The 23,038-nt window shown below is 35.6% G+C and overlaps 1 protein-coding gene across 2 annotated transcripts in view; it reads left to right on the top strand.

Moving 5' to 3' along the window:
- The window catches only part of LOC106644600 (bifunctional purine biosynthesis protein ATIC), a 504,490-nt gene that overhangs the window by 182,504 nt on the left and 298,948 nt on the right, over positions 1-23,038 (top strand). For both annotated transcript variants that reach the window (XM_089595708.1, XM_089595713.1), the window contains exon 3: positions 9,402-9,690. In XM_089595708.1, coding sequence (XP_089451834.1) covers positions 9,402-9,690 — 289 coding nt within the window. The remainder of the gene's footprint in view (positions 1-9,401; positions 9,691-23,038) is intronic.

The following is a 23,038-nucleotide window of genomic DNA, read 5'->3' as shown; positions in this document are numbered from 1 at the left end:
ATGTGTTTTTATTTTTGTGGTGATAAAAAATGTAGAGATTAGGCTCCAGGGCTTTGTTGCTCTGGTAATAAAGTTGCGAGATAAGGGAAAAAAATTTTTTTTGAATATACATTTCTTGGGATTTTAAAATCCTAACAGCTTTGAAAAATAGCCTTATTCAAAAATTATACGGGAGAAACTGCAAATTAACGGCTCCCGATGGCCAGCGATTATTTCATGGCATAAAGAACGCACGGTACTTTTCAGCATGATTACATTTTTTTTAATTTTTACAGCTTATTATTTGACTAAATAATTTTTATGGACTCCAAACAAATATGTTTTTAATAAGAAGATTTTTATCCTGAGAAGTGTCAGGAATAGACGTGAAATTTCTAACTAAAAACGTTTTACATTACATGTCAACACACTACGGTGTTCCATTTAGTAAGTTTCATATGAAGTTGAGACAGGGGACCGCTAGTTTATAGTATAAAGTAAAAAGGGAGCTTTTTTGAACTTAACATTTTTTTTCGATTTTCTTGTTTCCTATGTAAAGTACTGTTTATAACATACTTTTTAATGGTTTGAAAGCAGAAACATTAACTGTTCTTCAAATTTTTGTGAAGCGAGAGTAACACAAATAAGTATAATTTATAACTTCTTACGTAATCTACGAGTTCATACAGTAAGATAACTGCTGTGTCCATCCACAAATGAAATCACAGGTAATTTTTTTTCCTTTATCTCAGTATGAATAAACATTTTTTTAAATAACTTATCACTTATCTACTCACTAGGTGCAACTCAAAAAACCTAATGATCAGATAGAGAATCAACAACTACGTACGGTATAGTCTTGTGAAAAGGTAATTGTGGGTAGCCATGATTTTACTGATGTAAGTAATAAAGTCATATTGAGTTTTCTGTTGCCATTCTTAACTTTATAAGTATTGTATCATCCACGAAGAGGTGAACAATTGTTCATTTGAGGGAAAATGGAGATGTTTAATTCATCTGAATTGAATAAATAGGTTTAATATGTAAATTTTTCAAATAACTATTTTTAATGAGGTAACTGTAAATTCATTTAAACCAGCTTCTCATCTCTTTTTTCAAAACGCATAAACTTTCTCTTTAAATACTTTCAGGAAATCTCTTTGTTACATGTAGATGTCTTTTCCTTAAAGATTTCCTTGCTCCTTGGAAACATTTTTGCATTACATTTGATAACCTAGTTTGCTATTTCCTCTTTCTTTCAGTAACCAAAATAGGAGAAGGCCCTTAACTTGTTTTCTATATAAAGTTACTTATTCTAAACTACCGAATAAATCTGACGATATTATGACTTTTTGACACTTTTCTTCGTGATTTTCCTTTTGTTAGATATTACTTACAGCTAGTGAGAGCTCTTCTTCGTCATAAACGTTTTAGTACGCAGCTACTTTTTTACGTTGGCATTGTATAATTTAAAAACTGTATGCTGTAAATCACACTTTTGTTAATATTTTCATACTATGTTAGATGAAATTTTCTGAAATAAAGTATTGAATGTTTTACATGAAATAAAATTATTTATTTTTTAACTAAATCTTATTGCTTACAAATTATTATCTGGCATTAATGAGGCTTAGGCGCTTAGTGTCGTATCTATTGAGGGGCCCCCGGGGGTTCTTGTTATGTAAATGATTCTTTATATTATTTTTTTTTAACAATCATATTCATTATAAGTAAAAATAAAAATAATATGTGAAAAATTCATTGCGTAAATTAATATTAAAAAATGTATTAATTCTCCCGAGGTACCATGTGTAAAGTTGACGGCCCTGTCACTATTAAACCGACTATACTATACCTTGTCCATTCTGCTGTTCAGATAAAGGACACAATACTCGACCAGAAACCAATACTCGACCACTGTATTTATGTCATATGCACATGTGCAGAAATAAAAAATTAGGTGATCGACTTTTTGGGGTTAGGAAGAAATGTTTGTATATTCTTAAGCATAATAAAATTTAAGAAGGCAATCCATTTTGATTTGCACTACTATAAAGTTGAGTAGTTTTTTTATGCTGTCCAACAATTGCAGTGCTAAATTTTCATAATTATTTTATTTTCTTGGTCATTTAACTTAAAAATTGTGTAGAGTGGTAGAATATTGGGTTACCTTATATACACAGAGGTAAATTTTGTACCATAGGAGTACGTATGGTTGTGTTGCTGAAGTTCGATGCATCACTGAGCTTCTATCCTCTCCGGAGAGTCCAAACGTCTGGGCTCTAACAGCCCCCTCCCTCGAACTTCCATCGTTCAATGCTGCGCTGTACTGTATGCGTACAAACTCTGAAACGAGAAGAGCCTGATTCATTCGTACTGTAGCAGTGCAGTAGAGTTCTGAACTGTGATGGTACAAAATTTATCTCTGTGTACCTACACCCGTGCTGGACTAGAATCTATCGATTTAGCTAATGACTTTTTCGATAAAAGTGATGTTATGAACGCACATTATGCGTTAAATGATGTTTTAGTTTTACACAAACTTATTCATAAGATTTGTGCTGACACTTCTACACTTGGGAAAAATACAAAAAGTATTAAATTTATATTCGACGTTTTGCTCGTTATTTTCTAAAAATTTAACGTGCTCATCCTATCCTTTTTTTTAAATAATAGATTCCTTATAATCTAAACTATATGTATCAATTTGATGTGTAGGCACATGTTTTTATTGCGGTATGGTACTCAATTGAATTTCAGGTTTCGTAAGGTTACGTGTTAAACGACGAATTGTCACAATCAATTTTCTCAAAACAAATGTGTTGACTTACCTTTTTTTTCATAAAAAAGTATAGTATAATTTAATTACGTTATAATCTGAATTTCGAAGCTAGCCAGCATTTTATTAAAAATTGCCCAAGCCTCTTTAATGAGTTGATTGAGAATACTTGTCATTGTATCTGTAGTCAAAAGTTATACATGGCCAAAGACTGGCTGACCATACATACACATAACTTTCGTAAAGTGATTGATCTAGCAGCTACCAACTGTAATTTAAAAAATTTTAAGTGTAGCTGTTAGCCATGCAAACATTGTTTGAAACTATAGCTGTGACACATAAATCTCTAAGTTAAAAAAACCAGTCAATAGTGGGTGCTTTGGTACCCAAGTAAGAAGTTATACTTCTATAAAATTATATGGCAGATAATATAATAATAATAGAAATATATCTTTTTATGAAATGATATTGTGTACGAAGGTGGTGAAATTACCGAGAAAATGAGTATACCTACGTTGATTGGGTATGATTTCAATTAATATTTAACGAGTTAACGATTATGAACAATATACAACCGCATAATGCAATAAAAATAATATACAGGCTAGCCAGTACAAGTCTGCACTTTCATCGAATCTTCCGATGGTTTCAAAACAAATTACTACAGCCTATACGCTGATTACATCTGTAACATCACGTTCAAATCTATTAAATATGCTCCCAAACTTATTTCTTGTCCATATTTAAAACCCAAAATATAATTGTATTTAGAAAATTTAGAAAAACCATCCTGTAGTATCACTTTCTTCAGTAGGGTAGTATAACATGTCAGTGAATGTCCCTTCATTACGTTCATCACACATAGGATTTTTGACAAATATGATTCAAACGGCAAACGTATATTGAAATAGCTTAAAAAATACCCACAAAGTTGGAGCTCGTTAGACTGTACCATTATTTTATACATGTTAAATTTTGAAAAGTCAATATTTAACATGTATTCTTATTAAAAAACACGTTAAAAGGCATGACATTTTTATGATTTGTAGGAACCTCCCAATTTTTGGGCACAAAAGGTTACTTCTAGATAAACTTACAGAATTTTTAAATAGACCCACCAGTTGGTTTTTAAGCAAATTTAAAAAGAGGGGATGAAGTGTGTGTAAAAGTATGTATGTGAGTACATGCACATGAGAAAAACAGTTGCTAGTTTTACTGCAAACTTTAGCGTTCCTCTCAGTTCTCTGAATTTTTCCCCCACTAACTATATGAAAAACGTCCTTATGTAAAACCAAGTACAAGTAGCACTCCGGGAGTGCAGGCAGAAGTGGAAACTTGAACTTGTAGCACGTTGAGCACTTTTTTGGGGTGAGCATTTTTAGGTGCGCTCGCGACATGAGAAATTGTACATAAAAAATCAAGTTTATCAAAGTAATGTGGGCACTTTTTGAATGGACATGAAGTATAATAATATAGAAACTTTATTCGAAGGAAGTGGTTTTATTTAAATGAGTAAATATTAGTAAATAGTAAATACAAAACTTATCAATTTTTTTAACACAATACCATAGCAGAAACATAAGTCAAATGAAATATTTAAATAAATAAATTTTCCGTTTAATATTCATTTATAAAATAAATATAAAAAAACTCTTCATCTCGTCTGTCGTGACGGCACGAACGAATGCCCATGCAAAGACTGCGTATCAGCGTTGGTCTGAGCATTAGCATTATTCCACGCTCACAGTCCATGCTTGATTGCACATAGCGCTGCTGACTGAATCTCACCAAGAACTACTTCGCGCGAGAATTTGAATTCAAAATCGTATGATTTTTTCAACAGACAGTAGGCGCGGAAATTCAAATTCGAAAGAATTTTTGGTATACTATTTATGTATGTAATCATACAACATTATCCAATATTTTTAGGCATTAATTAGCCAATACATACAAAGATTTCTTTCGAATTTGAATTTCTGCGCCTACTGTCTGCTGAAAAAATCATACGATTTTGAATTTGAATTCTCGCGCCAAGTAGTTCGTGGTGAGATCCAGGCAGCAGTGCTATGTGCGATCAAGCATGAACTGTGAGCGTGGAATAATGCTCAGACTAACGCTGCTGCGTATAGCATGCAGCGCTCTCGCATACCTATACACTCTGGGTATACACATAGGCATGTAATCTCGTCTGTCGCGAGAGCACGAACGAATGCCCATGCGAAGAGCGCGTATAGTATACATATATTATAAGAAAAAACGCGGAGTATATCTGTGTAAAATCTCGTCTGTCACGAGAACGGCTGAAAATGCTCACCCACAAAAGTGCCTAACGTGCCAGAAGAAGTTTTCATTTCAAAAATCATCCTCATCACAAACGGAACAATTGTAAAAGAATAAAATACAATAAAAATTTGTCATTGTATTTGCACAGTACAAAAAAATTTTTTCATCATACTACGCCAAAAGTAGGAACTCTTCTCTCGGTGCAGGATTGATGAAAAACAGAATACGCACCACGTTCGGAGGTTAAGAAATGAATTAGATTTCACGTTCACCATTCTCGGCTTCGTCTCAGGCGTTTATTCACGTGAAATCTAAGATATTCTTAACCTCGCTCTCTAGGTGCCTAATATACTATTTTTTAATTTTTAAAAATTTTGAAAGAATGTCAAAAACTGCATAAACAAGTGTTTATTTCTTTAAAAAGTAACAGATTAATTATGTTGATATTGATATTCATTATTACGTTGGAAAGCTGCTCTGCTCAAATATATTAATTTTTAGTTTTCTGAAAAAACGTGTAAAAAAAACTATTCCATTAAATCAGTTATTTATTAATTACGTTATAATTAATCTGAATAATTAAACATACATTAAATAAAAATAAAATCCAAACTACGCCATAACATGCAGTAATCAAATTTTCGTTATTAGGACCGTTCAAAGCAAAGTGAGTAAGGACCTCGACTAGGGTGCAGAAAGTCCGGGGTTCAAGTTTCTGTGGCAACTGTTTTTTTTTTTTTTTTTTTTTTTTTTTCTATAATTGGTTAAAATAAATAAAAAATAAAACAATTCATAAGACTCAACATGTATAGTACAGCGTGGTGGTGTAGAGGGAATCGGAAGTACGTCAGGGGGGACGAGACGAAGGGGGAGAATCAATTAAAATCAGCTTTCGTTAAACTTTTGCTCAAAGTCAAAGTCTGAAATTGTTGATGTACCTTCGCGCATAACGAGCCTATAGAAGTATAACTTCATAAATTCAATCCTTAGGAATCCTCGAAGAATTCACATTGATTGCTTAGGTACTCTTAACAATGATAATTTATCGAAAAAACTCTTTAAATGTCATTTTATGTGATTTTTCTTGAAAGTTTATAACTTAATAACTGCAAAGAAATTTTTGATTTAATAAATTAATTATGAAATTTTCTCATACGTAAAAAATAAAACTATTTCATCAGTGACTGTTTCGGAGCACACAGCTATGCTATTTACCCCTGTCACATAATCTAAATGATTATGAAAAATGATTTAAATTTATGGTAGTTTCCTTAAAATACTTTTTTTTTATTGCCATAACCATTTGAACAATGCGAAGAGCAATTTTTTTAAATTTTGCCATGTTACCATAAAAAACTCTTATAAGCCCCGTACGAAAATCATAACTACGCTAATTAAAGTAACTAAGATTTTTTGTTTGCATACTTTTAAATCTAAAAAATTTTGTAAGATACATTGACATATAGATTTTGATAGAATAGTGGCGTTAGGTATCAGTATAAAAATATGTAATAGTTTTTAAAGTCGACGTGCTGTGTTATTGTAACACAAACTTACTAAATATCTTAATCTAAGATAAGATTCGTGCTTGATAGTTTACTCAAGGAAAAAAAAATACAATGATACGAGTCTATTACTTGAAGTATAGGTTAATTTTGCTAACAAAAAAACATTTTCTAATACGTTCCATTAAATAAACCTTGTCAGCATTAGCATTGTTTTAATGATCCTAAGGTTATAACAATAACTTGCAAACCTACTATTAACGGTATAGTGGCGTAGTACAGACGACATATACTACGTTTGCTCGTGAGCCATACCAATTTGGTATGAGTCTCGAGCTAACTTAGAACGTGAGATTCGATACTTTTGCAGCGCCTCAAAGGTGCTACTGTAGTATTAAGCAGAAGGTATAGTAGTATGTTTTACGATCTACAGTTGTATATAGGTCTTTATACTACCGTAGCAGACTCTCGATACTATCGTTGCGTTCCACGGGCGCTACTGTAGTATGTGACGCACTGTACTCCGGTAGTATACAGATACGCATACTACCATATACGGAAGCTCCTATCCGCCATCTATAGGCAAGCTGCTTGCTTTCCTCAAAATAGGCAATGCAACTACTTGCGTTGCCCAAAAAGCATAATCAAAACAAAGCGTCATAACCTGTTTTCGGATCTTTCAGCAAATATTTTTAGTGTTTATTAATTTTGAAAGTACATACACAAATTTTAGTAAACGGGTAACTATTATGATCATCCATTTATCATTGAAAAAGTAAGCCTGTGGTTCTAACTACGCAAGTAGTTGCATTGCCTAGTACGGAAGCTCCTATCCGCCATCTATAAAGCAAGCTGCTTGCTTTCATTTCTCAAAATAGGCAATGCAACTACTTGCGTAGTTAGAACCACAGGCTTACTTTTTCAATGATAAATGGATGATCATAATAGTTACCCGTTTACTAAAATTTGTGTATGTACTTTCAAAATTAATAAACACTAAAAATATTTGCTGAAAGACCCGAAAACAGGTTATGACGCTTTGTTTTGATTATGCTTTTTGGGCAACGCAAGTAGTTGCATTGCCTATTTTGAGGAAAGCAAGCAGCTTGCCTATAGATGGCGGATAGGAGCTTCCGTAACCATAGCATTAGAGCTCACTCTGTGTAAGACCTAAAAAAAGTGCGACCTCAACCAGGCCTCAAAGCTAGATTTCTTTCTTGGCAGGAAAGTGCGTAATCGATTTCGCTATTGAGATCTCAGTGACTCGCTCCAAATTTCAATTGCATCGTTTAAACTTTTGGCGATTTTTCCGTTGATACCTGCTCCTACGACATTAAGATATCGGTAGCGAAATTTGTAACGTGTTTTTCCAGCAAGAAGCAGATCCAGGTTCGAAGGGAGATCTGGGTGGCACTTTTTTCAATTGCTACGTATGACAATTCTTATCCAACGAGTAGTTTTAGCTGAAAAATAAGTTACCTAAAAAAAACTCGTTATGGATGGGAAATGTCGATAAATTCAAGCACTTGCATAAACATGTCCAATGTTTTACATCAGGCATGCCAAGTATAAAAGCCAACATGCTTATTATAATCAAATATTTTGAATTGTGGCACAGAGATCTGATTCCACCCTTATGACTGCGTCTACTTGACGTAGCTAACTGATTTATCAATATAACAACAAATTGTAAATCCGTGATACAAATACGAAACAAAAATAAGGAAGCTCATGTAATAATGTGTCATAAAACAAACTTCTAAATTTAAATACAATGATCTAACAACTCATATGAAACTAAATTACTATGAAAAATAGAAATTAATCTTCGAAAACATTTACGTCAGTTAATGGAGGGTAGGAAAAGCTGGGGTTCGGAAAAATAAATAAAAAGCACAGCTTATGAGCCACTGACGAAGATATATTTTGTGGCTCAAACGAGGAAAGTCTTGCAGGAAAACCCTATAAGAGGAAAAAATGGCCGATACAAATTGAATTTACATAGAAGAAAGTAACGACTTTTTTTGAATTGGTATGCAGATGTGAATGTGTAGGTGTAAGCGTGTAACTGTAAGGGCGCGCATCCACACTGTTCTCCTTCTTGTCTTCGTATCACGGTTTCACGAGTACGGATATTTGCCAAGGGTGCTCACAGCACGTATATGTCGAGGTGGTAGGTGGCTTTGATTTAGTAATTTGGAAGAACAAAAACGCGAGTTTATGCAAAAAAAAAGAGCTTAAGCAAACTCGAGATCACTTAGTACAGGGGCAAGTATCAGATTGGACGATTGGACGAGGCCTACTAAACTTTCTCAGTGGTTGTACCTTTACTCTCTGCCACAACACTCCCTTTCTAATGATGCGCACTAATTAGCGGACTTGTTATTCATCTTGGATGTCACTCGGGTGAACAATGCCAAATGTGAGCAAGACAGACTAAGAAGTCAGTTTTGAAGGGGGAGAAAGAACGAGAGCCTGGAGATAAATAAGAAAATGCGATTTTAATGTCTTGTTAAGGACGAACGTGCTGTGAGCTACAATCCTCCGCCTCTCACGTGGTAGTACTCAATTTTATTCGCGTTTGACAAGCATGTTTCTATTGATTTCTAGCAGTTTTTTATAATAGATTAATAAATTAGATTTTTTTGTAGGATTTTAGAATAGTATTACTCTTTAATTAAATCCAAACATTGCTAGTTTTTATTAATGGAGTACATAATTAACAATTTTGGTTACAAGATGTGTTTTATAGAGCATAACTAATTCAACGTAATCAACTGAATTTTATACTGTCTTACTTCAACTATTACATAGTAAATAAAAAATATTACTGAACTAATTAAATCGCTTTTCAGGTATTTTGGCCAGATTAACTGAATCAGACAAAGCAGATCTTGTTAGCCATAACTTTAGTTATATTAATGTTGTTGTTTGTAATCTTTACCCTTTTATCGATACCGTATCCAAATCTAATGTATCGCTTGAGGATGCTGTAGAAAATATTGACATAGGTGGTGTAACTTTACTGAGAGCTGCAGCAAAGAATCATTTACGAGTGACCGTTGTCTGCGATCCTAATGATTATGAAAAGGTCATCTTGGAATTGCAAAACTCTGATAATAATGAAACATGTTTACAAACGAGGTTAGTTATTTTTTTTATTCACAATTTTGTTTACAAGTCACAACTTACAATTGGTGGAATATATAAGGTAATATCATTTAATACGTAAAAGTGCTGTAAAATTTAATATTTATGCAGTATTATCTGGTACGGCTTACAGTTTGATAAAATTTAATTAAATTTCCAATCTTAACTGTGATTTTAACATAGAAGCTCTTATTCATAAAAGCTTAATATCTCATAAATTGACTAGTAAATAAGCAACTTTTCATACATTTTTTGTTTTGTATACAGTTTTAATTCTCTCAAGCCTACTGTGCTTTCTTCACAGTCACTAACAAATTGCCAAAAGAAGCATTTAAAGAAAAAAAAAGAAAAACTTAAATTGTTTGTTAGTTTCCTAATGCTTATGTAAGAACAATTATAGCTTGCATTCAGAACACCAAAATATAAAAAGATTAATCTGGGCATTTGCAGGGAATAATTAACAGAGCTAATTAATCTCCTTAAAATAATGGTGTTATAATAAACACCTCACAACTCATAGTAAATATTTTTATAACAAATAATATTATAAGCATACATAACATTATTAGTACTGTTAATACTTCTACGACATAATTCTTGTTATTTTAGATTTAACAAGTGAGAAACGATAACAGTTCCAATAAAAGATACTATGAGTATCACTACTTCAAAGCATTTGAATACAAACAAAAATAAGAGTTGGTTCCAAACAAATATATGTATACATAGATTTTCATGTTCAACGATTCGAATTAAGTTAGTTGTATAACGGTAACGTGCTCTCATAATAATCTTATAACTATCAGCAACAAACAAATATTTTAGCAGTAACGTATTTGAAGTTTTTGCGTTATTAAAAAATAGAGAAGCAAATCAAAAAATACTTTGCTAATAAAGTCTTTTAATAACAACATATCAATAAAAACCAATATTTTTTTTTGTTAATGAGATTTCAAAGTTTTAAACTGTCCGAACAAATTTCATTCAAGGAGGTTTCAGCGCCCTAGTATCGCCACATTAAACATGTGTCATTAAATAGTTTAGATTATGCTGAATCTAAGGGTATCCTTCTTTATACCCTTAACTGAACAAACTCTCGAGAAAAAATATGCTTAAAGCTCGCTCTTTAACTAGTGCGCTTACAGCAGGTAGACTAAGATTAATGATTTGCAACTCCAATCGAAAGTGTCGGTTATCATTAGTACATACGTATTGTAGGTTATAACTTTATTTTTCAAATGTCGTCATGAAAATTATAGATAACTGGAAAAAATTTTAAGGTATTCTATTTATAGTTGATCGAGTCGTCGTATTTCCGTAGGTTAGTTTATATTTTTCTGGTAGCAGTAATGCCAACTATCAAAGATTTTTTTAGCAAATAAGGGCTTCACGATGCGGGTTGGTATCCTTACTCACTGGAACTTCCTTAATTTTACGTAAAAACATACACCTCCCAATTTTTATGCATTTTACGACAAAAGAACACCAGCTGACAGTGGGTGCTTGAATACCCAAGTGTAAAGTTATACTGCAATTATCATTAGAATGAGTAAACCCATGTTAATGGGTGTGGTTTTAAAAAGTATTTTTAAATAATAAAGTCTAAAATTTGGTATTTTAGAGTACGACTATTGTTTTAAGTAATCATAAATACATATGATGAGAGATAACAAACAAATAGTAAGCCTATATCTTACCAGAATCTCGTATATCTTAAAATACCAATTACAATAAAATTTTTCATGACATGAAATGATTGCTAAATAGTGCTACATATCAACAGTGAACATTAAGGTGTGGTATACAATTATGGTTGTTGAGTTCATACAAGCATTGTTGCAACTCAAACTGTTACTATAATAACGTGCGGTTTAATGTAGTAACATTTAAAGTATAAGCAACCAAGTTTAATAATATTATCCCGGTGTAGCTGGTTAACATCCGTGGCTTGCGCTTTCAGCGTAGGCTTAGTGTTTCCGAGCCAAGCGCCCCACCCGAGCGCTCCACAACAGCCAGGTTGCAAGGTGAAGTCATTGTACGGGTGCAAATTAACAGATTCTTTATGTGTATGATAATAATTTATGAATTAAATCTTTGACTTTAATTAATCAGTGTGACTTATTTTGTTGATAATTTTTTTTCCGTATGCAATAACTTGTTGATTAGCCTTCCATAATAGTTTTGTTGTTGATCTAATGTTTTGATGACATTTGAGTCAAAGTTGTAAGAATGGCCTGTATTTCATATATGTAAGTGTAAAGTGGAAATTTTTTTTTATTTTTTGATTTTATTTTTGGATCCGTAGTGACGAGCGCTATGAATGTTAAAGTAGTTGTTTCCGAAAATATAGATCAATCGTATATATAGATATACTAAGGTTATGTTCAAATATAATCCCGTATTCAAAATATCAGAGAGAAATGTGAATGCCTTTGCGTACACTTATACGTACACAAACATAAACATCTATCTACTTATATTCATGTGACAATGTGATGTTGCCCCATCTGCGATACTTACTTGGTTATCTTCCAAAATCAAATCAAGAGCACTTTTTTGATTACTTTGAAGCTGTGTAGTGAAAAATTCTCAAAAAAATATATGTGTTCCTTTAGTGTCTGAGGTAGTTTTCAGTAGTTTTTAAATTATTTAAGTATGCGGTGAGTCACATTTTTTTAAATTATGGGGCTGTGTAGTGTTTGCATCATTTCTCCAATGTTAAAATTGATATGATTTAGGAAACAACTACCTTAAGAAGTTTTATTTGGATGAATTTAAAAAAAGTGTTTCAGATTACTATTGGCTAAAAAAGTATTAAAAACATACTCTGAGGTATTTATTTTGCTTCTAGTAGCCAATGATATTACTTTATTTACTAAACTGTATGTAACTTTAATTTTTTTAGATATTCAATCTGATAAATTATGCTATGAAACATCTTAGAGTGCATTAGTTTAACATACTGATTTATGATGATGTGACCTTTTTCGTACAACATTAAAGTCAGGACTAAAAAGTTAATTGTGTCATTAACTCACTCCTTTACTTCAAATTCTTTTTTTATGGCAATGTTTCAATATGGAAATGCTCCATAACTATTTGGCGAAATTTTTATGAATGATAACCTGCACATTATCCATGTACTGTTTCTGTACGAAAACTTACACTAGACTACTGATTAAGCTTTCCTTTCCTAAATCCTGATTGATGGTATTGAAAAGTAACAGGCTAATGAGGCTGTGCTACATTTTTTATTAAATGTTGTTCATCATAAATTGCACAACGTTCGAAAACTCATAAATTTGTTATTTTTATTCAGTAGGTTATTGATAGTAAATTTACTAATAATAACTACAACTTTTGACAGCTGCAAGGTTATTGGGTGTATAATGATAGCTTGACATCTGTTCTGGCAACATCTGTTTTTACTATAGAAATTCCTATTGGCAAATAAAAAATTGGACTGGCCAGATTTTAATATTTAAAATTAATTATCTTAAAATGTCAGCTCTGAAAATATCAGAAAACGACAAAAAAAATGGTAAAAATGGCCTAAGCAGGTTTTTTACCCATAAAACGACAACATTCATAGAAAGATAAGACTAAAGGTTATTACAAAAAATCGCAATTAAAAGTCTGACAAAACTAGCTACATTGAGCCGTGTCCCAAATCGGTTCAGTAGTTTTTTTTTGCGAATTGCAAAATACCGCTATTCTGGCCATTTTTTAAAAAATTTATAACTCTGGTTCCTTACTTAAAAATTTAGAGACGATGTTTTTTTAGTAAAACTAAACGTATGCTAAAAATTTTGCATTAATTTAATTTTTAGTCTATGCAATTCGTTGTATAAAGCAAAGTAAAGGACTTTAAGAAAAATGGATGTAAAACAGTTTTGGAACTACATAGGACAAATTTTCAAAAGCGCTTTTGTTCATCAACAGTTACTGTACTAGTAAATATTAATCAAAGCAACAGCTATTTTTGGTTCTACTTGGTGATTTGCCACAGTGGCATGAGGTAGGAGGAACCACTGAATTAGGCCACAGCTACTTAATTGCCGTGCACCCGCTGGGCTGGGCTGAGCACACAGTGGCAAAATAGGGGATCGAAAATACTTGTTTTTAGATTGTTATTTACAAGGTCTATTAACAAGTTTGACGAGAAGCACATTGTCTTTAAATTTCAGCCCTTAATTTGTGCAAAGGAACTAGGGTTATACATTTTTTTTAAATGGTTCGAATAGTAGTATTTTACAGTTTAAAAAAACACTACTTCACAGATTTGTGGCCGATGCGGCTAGTTCTATCTAGCTTTTTATTGCGCATTTTTCTTATTGTTAATTGTAATTTTTGTTTTTTAATGTTCTTGTTTTAAGGGAAAAAACCTATTTTTTGCCTTTTTTGCCACTTTTCAGCCATTCCTAACATTTTTATCAGTAATATTTTATTATAACCGATTTCAAATACCTAAATCTATCCAATTTAAGTTTCTAGTAGCAAATAAAAATTAAAAACTGTTTTTTAATATTAGTGATAACTGTTACCATTCAAGAGAAATCGATTGGATCACTGGAAATACCTTAATTTATTTTATTTCTTTGCTATTCCTATCTTTATTGCTCCTAAAATTTTTAATTAAAAGCATTTTCATATTTAGAGTAAAGAAAACAATTTTAAATTAGGTCTTAGCAATGATAGTAAACAGCTCCATTGAACAAAATAATAAAAGCTTCGCAATAGAACATCGTTAGCATTACTTCAGGGCAGATCCACTAGGCGGATCATCGTATTTTACAGCCTTAGCAAGCAAGCTTGCCACCAGTGTTTGCTGGAATTGCCAATCCTCTCGAGTACTAAAAAAAACTCGTGGTCTCTGAGAACCAGTATCTTTATCTAGCCTTTCTTCGTCAGCTCCATTCTTCGCAAGCACCACTATATGCTTGATAGTTCCCCTAGCTAATAAGTAAATGTACTCAGCACTGCATGGATTCATTTGAGCCTGCCTATTCTGTTTTGAGAAGTTTGCCTCTTTACTTTCACCATACTGGGACTTTTTTTGGTCTTATACAACGCTTTTCTGAACGTTTGGCAGCTCCCACTGCTGGCTTCATGATTCAATTCGCCCGTCTCACAGAACAAACTCCGTGATAGTGTCAAACAATCTTTCTTTCGGTGGTTGGAGCTGCCAAATCGGAAGCACAGCTTTGACCTATCTATTTCTTTACATTCTAGGGAGAAATAATTGTACCTCATGCATGGTCTGTCTCCTGTTAACATGGCAAGAGACAAACCCAACTTTAATTTTATCTACGTGCTGTACATGCTCTCGAGCGTTTGTATTGAGTGTTACAAGCACCAGTCTTTGCCCTTGAGTATTTGCTCTCAGGAGCTGGATATTTAAGTTTTCTTTACGGTTTCCAATTACCTTTTTAAAAGATTTCTGAACTTCTCCTTTTTCAACGACATTGTCCTGGTCTCGGATCTCAAGCATCATTTTCCGTATAGTAGTAATCACCTTTTCTTAGCCAGATACTGACTTTTTCACGTATTTTAAGAATCCTGCACTATTTTTACCTCCTCGAGCTTATGAAAACAGCTCTCCTTTTAAGTGGCAACAACACTCTCCACAACAACTTGTATCTCTTCAAGATTAAAGCCAGCCTTTATACAACCCTGACTACCCTGACAAAGGTTTTTCCTTCACCTACCTTTACTAGAACTTTGATTATTATGTTGGAAATTTTCTTAGTATCTCTCTTCATATAAGGAAAGCTTTCTTTACGCTTAGCATTGCCAATTTTTGATGTAAAACATCTTATGGTAAACAGCCGCATGAGGAAAAATATGCAACGAAAAGTCTGGTTCGCTCCTCCGTTGCTGTTGTCCTGTCTAGTGACGTGTACCCACAGTCAGTAACAATTTCTATATAGTGCTCCTCTATACAGGGCCTAGTGGCTGCTTCCACGGATCGATACCATTGCACGCTCGATCGATCGCGTGCTCACCAGCAATTCCTGCTCCCTTACTCCATCCCCACCAAATTCAACATCTGGCCTAGGCCTGCAGCTGCTCCTCTTTTTCAAGAATATGTTAATCAAATCAACTTCTACTCCTTGACTCATCACAGGCCCCACCCTTTTTTATCGATGCAATTTAGAGTTTAAATAGAACCACGCCCTGCGAGCTCGTGCTCTTTCCTGGAGAAACAGCTGACCAACAAGCAAGTAGCCAGAATTAGCTAAAGTGAGTTATATTATTAAATATCCATCTGATTATTTAAATTATTGTTATAACATTTGTGAATTAATAAAGCAAGTTCTGCTAACTATTCAACTGAGATTTTTATTTCTGATATTATATTACTGGCTTAACATGCCATCTACTTCACCGGCCAACCCAGAAGAGCTGTCAGCCTCTGATAGTTCATTACTCGTAAAGGTACTGGTAAATTACTTTTAATATTTTAATTTCATTGTAAACACTGCTGAACACTAACGCATTTGCTGTCCACGCGCTGTAAGCTGCATTCAAATACTCTAGTGCTAAAGTAACGTCGAAGAGCCACGACGTAACACTATTCATCCTACCACTGGGGCTTTGTTCTGTCTCTCTATACATAAACATGTGGTGGAACTTGTACATTTATATATATATGTATGTATGTATGGTAACTATAAGTATATTGTCGTGTATACATAGCTTTTTTGTAAAATGTACTACCCGTATACCTGTAGCTATGCACAAGTGTATATATATAATATGAAATGTTATATATGTATTCTATACATAGAATATACATACACATACATGTATTTGTATTTTATATTAGACATAATACATGTTAGTAAAATTTTTTTAATTTCAGTGATTCTGAGAATCGAACTCACATTCTTTGGGGTAGTAGTCAAAAACCTTACACTTGTAGAAAAACGCTTGTAGAAAATGATGAATTTATATTAGAACAAGTATTATTTTTTTATCATTTTTTAAAAACGTCTTCTTTGTGAACATGATTATTTTCAAATAAAAATATTTGACCGCAATGAAAAGTTTTTTTGGGGTCTTCCAATTGTGCTTACTCAAACTCCATGTTTATCCGTCTTAAGCAAAGAGCCAATAAAATTCGCGTATGTGTTTAACTACGCTAACTACGCACAGGTATCTGAAAAGAGACAGAAGTATAGAGAAAGTCATACACACAAGCGTATTGTTAAAAATATGGAGTACTTCTTTGTAGGTAAGTAGTATATATACTCTTCGCCATGTCTTATTGTTCTTTCTCGTTCTCGTTGTTTAGAAGTTTATGAAAAAAAAATTATTGCATAATTTAATACTTGCTATTTTCTAATCTGTAATATTTACTGATAAAAATACATGGTTGTAAATAAAATGACTCTTTAATATAAAAATATAAGATGAAGATTACTTAAGGTCAAAAAAATAAATACTTTTTCTTCATAGATAATCAAATGCCACTGAGTTTAATAATGTATTCGTTAGTGTTTCACATCTATCAGGGGTCCCGAGATCCATACCTTGTTTTTTTTAGTGGACTCATCCTTTCAACTTTACTTAGGGCTATCTAAGAGACTCCTGTTTTTTTTTTACTTGGTCTACTTCTTCAAGGGCACGGTTTAGAGTTTTTTTCTAAATATACTGACGCAATTTATCTCTTTTTCATCCCTCTGTATTGCAGTAAGTTAAAAACTTCTCTGAAAATATAATATTCTATCGTTATATTCAAGAACCTTTCTTCTTAAGCGTTCTGTTGTTGTTAGGTCTTTACGGGCAGCTTTGAGACCATCTTTGATAACCGTTACAGTCAAACCGAAGTACTTGCTAAACAATGGGATCTTTAAATTAAAGTTTTTCAGGAATCACCGAGGATCAATAAAACGTTGACTATTCTTAGTCGTTTAGAAAAAGTGTTTATTTTAATTGCGTGTGTATGAGTTACAAAAGTGGTTAGTGGAGCTCAGAGCGCAATTAATGTTGCCTCTTTGTAAGTTAAAAAGTGTTTAAATTTACTACAGAAATAGCGGAGAAAATAACTTTATTTAACTGTGTACAAATACGCACAAGTAGTCCTTATCAGTATCAAAATTACTTACATTATATTAGCTAACATTTATACTGAATTAAACGTTAAGAGTCACAGTACAATAGAGAGTTAAGATAACACAATATTAGTTCCAAAAATAAAGTATGTATGAATACATGTGAAAGTAACGAAATTCACAAGTGATAATTGAAGATAACAGAGAAAAGTTACAGATATTAAAATTCTAGGAAATCTAACTATTACGTTAAACTAATTATGCGAAAGAATATTAGAAAATTAAGAAAAAAGATTAAAAGTTTACGATTGGCGTGAACAATACCCTTAGACACGTTACCAAATTATTAGTTGCTGGCTTCCAGCGTCATCTAACTCTACTTTTAACCATGGATTGAACTTTCCCATGCATCTAGTTTCTGAAGACGCTCACGTTACTATATGAATTTAGGTTAATGACTAGGCTTGTGAGGCTCAATCTTCCTCCTTTGTCTATAGAAAGATATGGAACATTCAACAGTTCCAGTTGACCATAAAGGACGTCTTTGTGTGCTCCTTACTAGGATTCGGGAGGAATGTGGTAGTACCCTAGGCTTATACCAGATGGGAACTCATGGCAGATTTCCTCAGAAAGACTGCCACCTAGTGTACTAGTTTTACTAAAAAGTTTCTTACTTTACTATCGACATAGTGACGTTTTGATCAGTTGAAGTTAAAAATACCCTTTTTTTCAAATAAGTATATAAAAATGGTTGAAACCAGCGCAGCTGAATTTCCCAAAGAATGCTACTTGTTTATGCCCAGTAAAACGAGCAACAGACATATCATCTTATGCAATACAAAACGTATACCTATAACATACTCATCCCCTTCACCTACCATACCAGCTTAAAGCTTCTCCTAGCTGAAAAAGGACGTGTACTTAGAGCTTGCTCGCTGATGCTGTAATATACAATGTTCTCCCTGATGGCTCCACCCTGAAGTAATACAAACGAAGTTCCGGTGTAAATTTAAAGCCACGTAGCATAGGGAGGATTAACTAGGTATTAGTGGTTTGACAAAAAAATTCACTAAGTTTCGCACTACGGTTGTCTCTGCAGTATGCCTCAATGCATTTCACCTTCCTCCACGAAAAAAAAGAAAAAAACTGCTATTGCTGCTACTATGACTACTTCTACTATTTTTACTACAACTACTATTACTACTACCATGACTGCTACTACTATAACTTCTACTACTACTACTACTACTACTACAACTACTACTACTTCTACTACTACTACTACTACTACTACTACTACTACTACTACTACTACTACTACTACTACTACGCCCATGTAAAGCACCCGTCGTGTATAGAAGTAAGCGGCGGTTAAAACATTCTTCTCAGATACATGCATCACACACTCTTACTAAACAAACACTGGGACACTTACGGACTGTTCTGGGTTGCATGTGGCGGGTCCATTTCCGGGCTTGCGTTGGGGGCCCGGCGACGGGTGAAGCCGGATGATAAGGCCCGGGTAAGTCTGGATAACCACATCTGATATGGCTGCTGAAGACGATGAAGGCAAATTTTGACCCCGATAAGACTGACGTGTCAATCCAAAGTGTTGTCACTACAAAAAAAAGAGGCATACTTATAAAGGCCAAAGGTGTAAAGAATGCTACTGCATTCTCACAGCAAATTAAAAAGTCGGTAGCAGGACAAGGTACTGTCAAAATAAGCAGCAGAAAAGTGACTTTAGAGGTCCAAGACCTGGATGCCATTGTTGAGGAAGATGAGGTCAAAAAGGCTTTCGCTAGAACTTTTGGACTTAAGAGCCAGGAGCCAGAAGTAACTCTCTTAAAGCCAAATGCCAGAGGACAAAGGCCAGCTTTAATCAAGGTGGACGAAACAACTGCCAGACAAGTAAAAGAGAAAGGCAGGTTACGAGTTGGCTTCGTAAGCTGCCGAATACGAAGAAGAATTAAAGTAATAAGATGCTACAAATGCCTAGGATATGGACACGTCTCGGGCAACTGTGAGAACGAAAACAGATCCGAGCTCTGCTTCCGGTGTGGAAGCTCAAACCACCGGACGAAAGAGTGTCCAGGACCAGCACGGTGCTTCCTTTGCCCAACAACGGACAACAAGCACGAAGCAGGCAGCGGAAGCTGCCCTTTATTCAGAAAAGCCCTGAAAGAGGCCACGGATAAGGCCCAAGCAGGAATTAAGTAAGGCAAAAAGGCCTTGAGTTAAAAGACAGGCTTATGTGGACCCACGCTGCGCTGGGTACTTTTTACCTATCAGCAAGGGAAAGCATTAAGCTTATAGTGGTGCTGGCTGAGAAGGCGGCCTACTAGAAAGCGCTAGACAAGGTGCTGGTCCTCAGAGACCCCGAGTCCTTTTCAGGACTTGAGAGCATCAGCACCTCTAGCAAATAGTGGCGAGTTAGCTCGTTAATGCTGTGAGACGCGATGGTCTCCCTGGTGGCTCCACCCTGAAGTAATGCTAACGCGGTTCTGGGGTGGATCAAAAGCCACGCGGCAAGGGGGGGTTTTAGTGGGTATGGGTGGTCTAATAAAAAAAAATCCACCGAGTCCCACGCTACCGCTGTCCCTGCGGTGTGCCTTAATGCAGTTTCCCTCCCTCCACAAAAAAAAAAAAAAAACTACGCCCATGTGGGGCTTTCACTAGTTCCTCCATACCAGGCGCTTCCCCGGGTGGTGGATAGGGGCATCCATTAAAGACATGAGGTGACTATAGGCAGCTGGGGTTGCTCTCTGTGGTGGTGGTCGGGGGCGTGAGTCGGAGGGCGTATGTAGCGTTGGCGTGTGTATTTGTGGTGGTGCGAACGGAAGACTAGTGCCCCTTGTACTTACCGGTGTGGATGCGTGGGTCGGCTCTGCTTGTGCTCCTTGTTCTTTGCTTTCTGCTGTCGCCGTGGGTGGCACTCCATTGCTTGATGCAGGCCGTTTAAACCTTCTTCTCAGATACATGCACCACACTCTCACTAAACAAACACAGTGATACTCACGGATTGTTCCAGGTTGCATGTGGTGGGTCCTTTCCTGGGCTTGCGTTGGAAGCCTGGCGGCGGGTGAAGCCGGACGATTAGGCCCAGGTGAGTCTAGGTAACCATATCTGATATGGCTGTACGCCTCATAAACAAAAAAGACGTGGTGGGCCGACTAATCTAGGCTTACTACCACCGTGGAGGCTATATGGCAGCACCTTAGTGCCTTACGCCAGCCCGTTTTGTTGGGGTGTCTGCGCGGTCGTGAGACTGTACACCTGTGGCTCATCTCACTAGGATGACCGATGTGTACAACATTATACATACATTACACACAAACACCATTTTTAGACTTGTTACTCAACTCCAGGGCAGTCTCCGCGGGTGAAACTGAGGGAGAGTGGCGACTCTCGGCCGGCCCGAGCAAGTAGCGGTTCTCTCTGTTAACAGAGAGGGCTGCTGCCCTAGTTTTAACCCTTTCTAAAAAATAATTTCTAGAAAAAAGTGTAGTGCTAGCCCTCATGGGTCAGAACGACATTAAAAAAGATGCCAATATAAAAAATGTCGATGCGAAACTTGTACCCCAGGTGGTAACTTCTCTGAGGAAATTCGCCAGCAGTTCCGATCCAGTAAAAGCCTGGGTGACTGTCGCAGGCCAACGGATTCTGGGGGGGGGGGACAAAGACGTGTCTCGTGGCCATCAGGGACTGCTTAATGTTCCATGGCCCTTTCTAACGGACAAAGGACGAAGAGAAAGCCTGTCGAGCATAGGCACTAACGACGCCGAGGACAGCAACGTGTCAGTATTTAGCCACCAGACCCAGAAAGAGCTTCCCTTTCTAAATAAAGATGGTTTTAAGCTCAGATTAAAGCGACAGCAAATGGCTGAAACAGTCTAATCAGCAACAAAAGATATTACAGGAATGCTACAATTATTAAACGATAAATACGGCAACATAGCGAATGCTGTTGAGAATGGCCTAAAAGCCGCGCTTAAACACCTTCAAAAGGCACAGGTGCTAAGAAAAGGCTTTTTTTATAAAGGAGAAATGTATGCAAACGCTTGGAAGTTGTTATTCGAATCCCTGCAGTGTAGAAAATAAAGGCGAGATAAGTTCCAACGGAAGGTACTGAAAAGAACCCTGAACACTGCCCTACAGGAAATAGAACGAAGTAAAAGAAACAGAAGCCCATTGGACAGCCCTTAGAAACACCAGCAAACCATGCCTCTAAAGAAAAAGAAAATAGGCAGTGGCAAACAAGAAGAAATTTTTCTGAACGAAAAAACAAGCCAGAAGAAAAAAGTGGATGCGACAAAAAGAGTAGTAGTGAAGGTGGCCGAAGGGCAGACCTTTGCACAGGTGCTGAGGACGATAAAGGCGAACTTTGACCCTGATAATGCTAATGAGGCAGTCCAAAGTGTTGTCACTACAAAAAAAAGGGGACATACTTATCAAGGCCAAAGGTGTAGAGAATGCTACTACTTTCTCCCAGCAAATTGAAAAGTTGGTAGCCGGACAGAGTACTGTCAAAATGAGCAACAAAAAAGTGACATTAGATGTCCGAGACCTGGATGCAATTTTAGAGGAAGATGAGGTCAAAGAGGCTTTCGTTAGGACTTTTAGACATAAAAGCCAGGAGCCAGAAGTAGCTCTCTTAAAGCTAAATGCCAGAGGACAGAGGCTGGCGTTGATAAAGGTGGACGAAGCAACTGCTAGACAAGTGGAAGAGAAAGGCAGGTTACGAGTTGGCTTCGTAAGCTGCCGAATACAAAGAAAAATTGAAGTTACAAGATATTACAAATGACTGGGATATGGACACGTCTCAGGCAACTGTAGAGAAGAAAACAGATTAAAGCTTTGCTTCCGATGTGGAAGCTCGGACCACCGGAAGAAAGAGTGTCCAGGCTGAGCAAGGTGCTTCTTTTGCCCAACGACGGACAACAACCACGAAGCAGGCAGTAGGAGCTGCTCTTCATTGAAAAAAGCACTAGAAAAAGCCAGGGATAAGGCTAAAGCAGAACGAAAATAAGGCAAAGGGGCCTCGAGTTGAAAGGCAGGCTAATGTGGATCCAGGCTGCGGTGGGTACTTTTTACCTATCAGCAAGAGAAAGTATGTAGCTTATAGAGGTGCTTGGTAGGTAAGAGGCCTTCTGTGAAGTGCTAGACAGGGCACTGATCCTCAGGGACCCTGATTTTTTTTCAGGAATTGAGAGCATCAGCATCTCTAGCAAATGGTGGTGAGTTAGATCGTTAATGCTATGAGACGCGATGGCATCCCTGTCGGC

This window comes from Copidosoma floridanum, unplaced genomic scaffold (genome assembly GCF_036245765.1).
Source record: "Copidosoma floridanum isolate Cflo_tuat_1 unplaced genomic scaffold, Cflo_Japanese_pri ptg000004l, whole genome shotgun sequence".
Taxonomy (NCBI): Eukaryota; Metazoa; Arthropoda; class Insecta; order Hymenoptera; family Encyrtidae; genus Copidosoma; species Copidosoma floridanum.
This window is presented reverse-complemented; position numbering and strand designations above follow the sequence as displayed.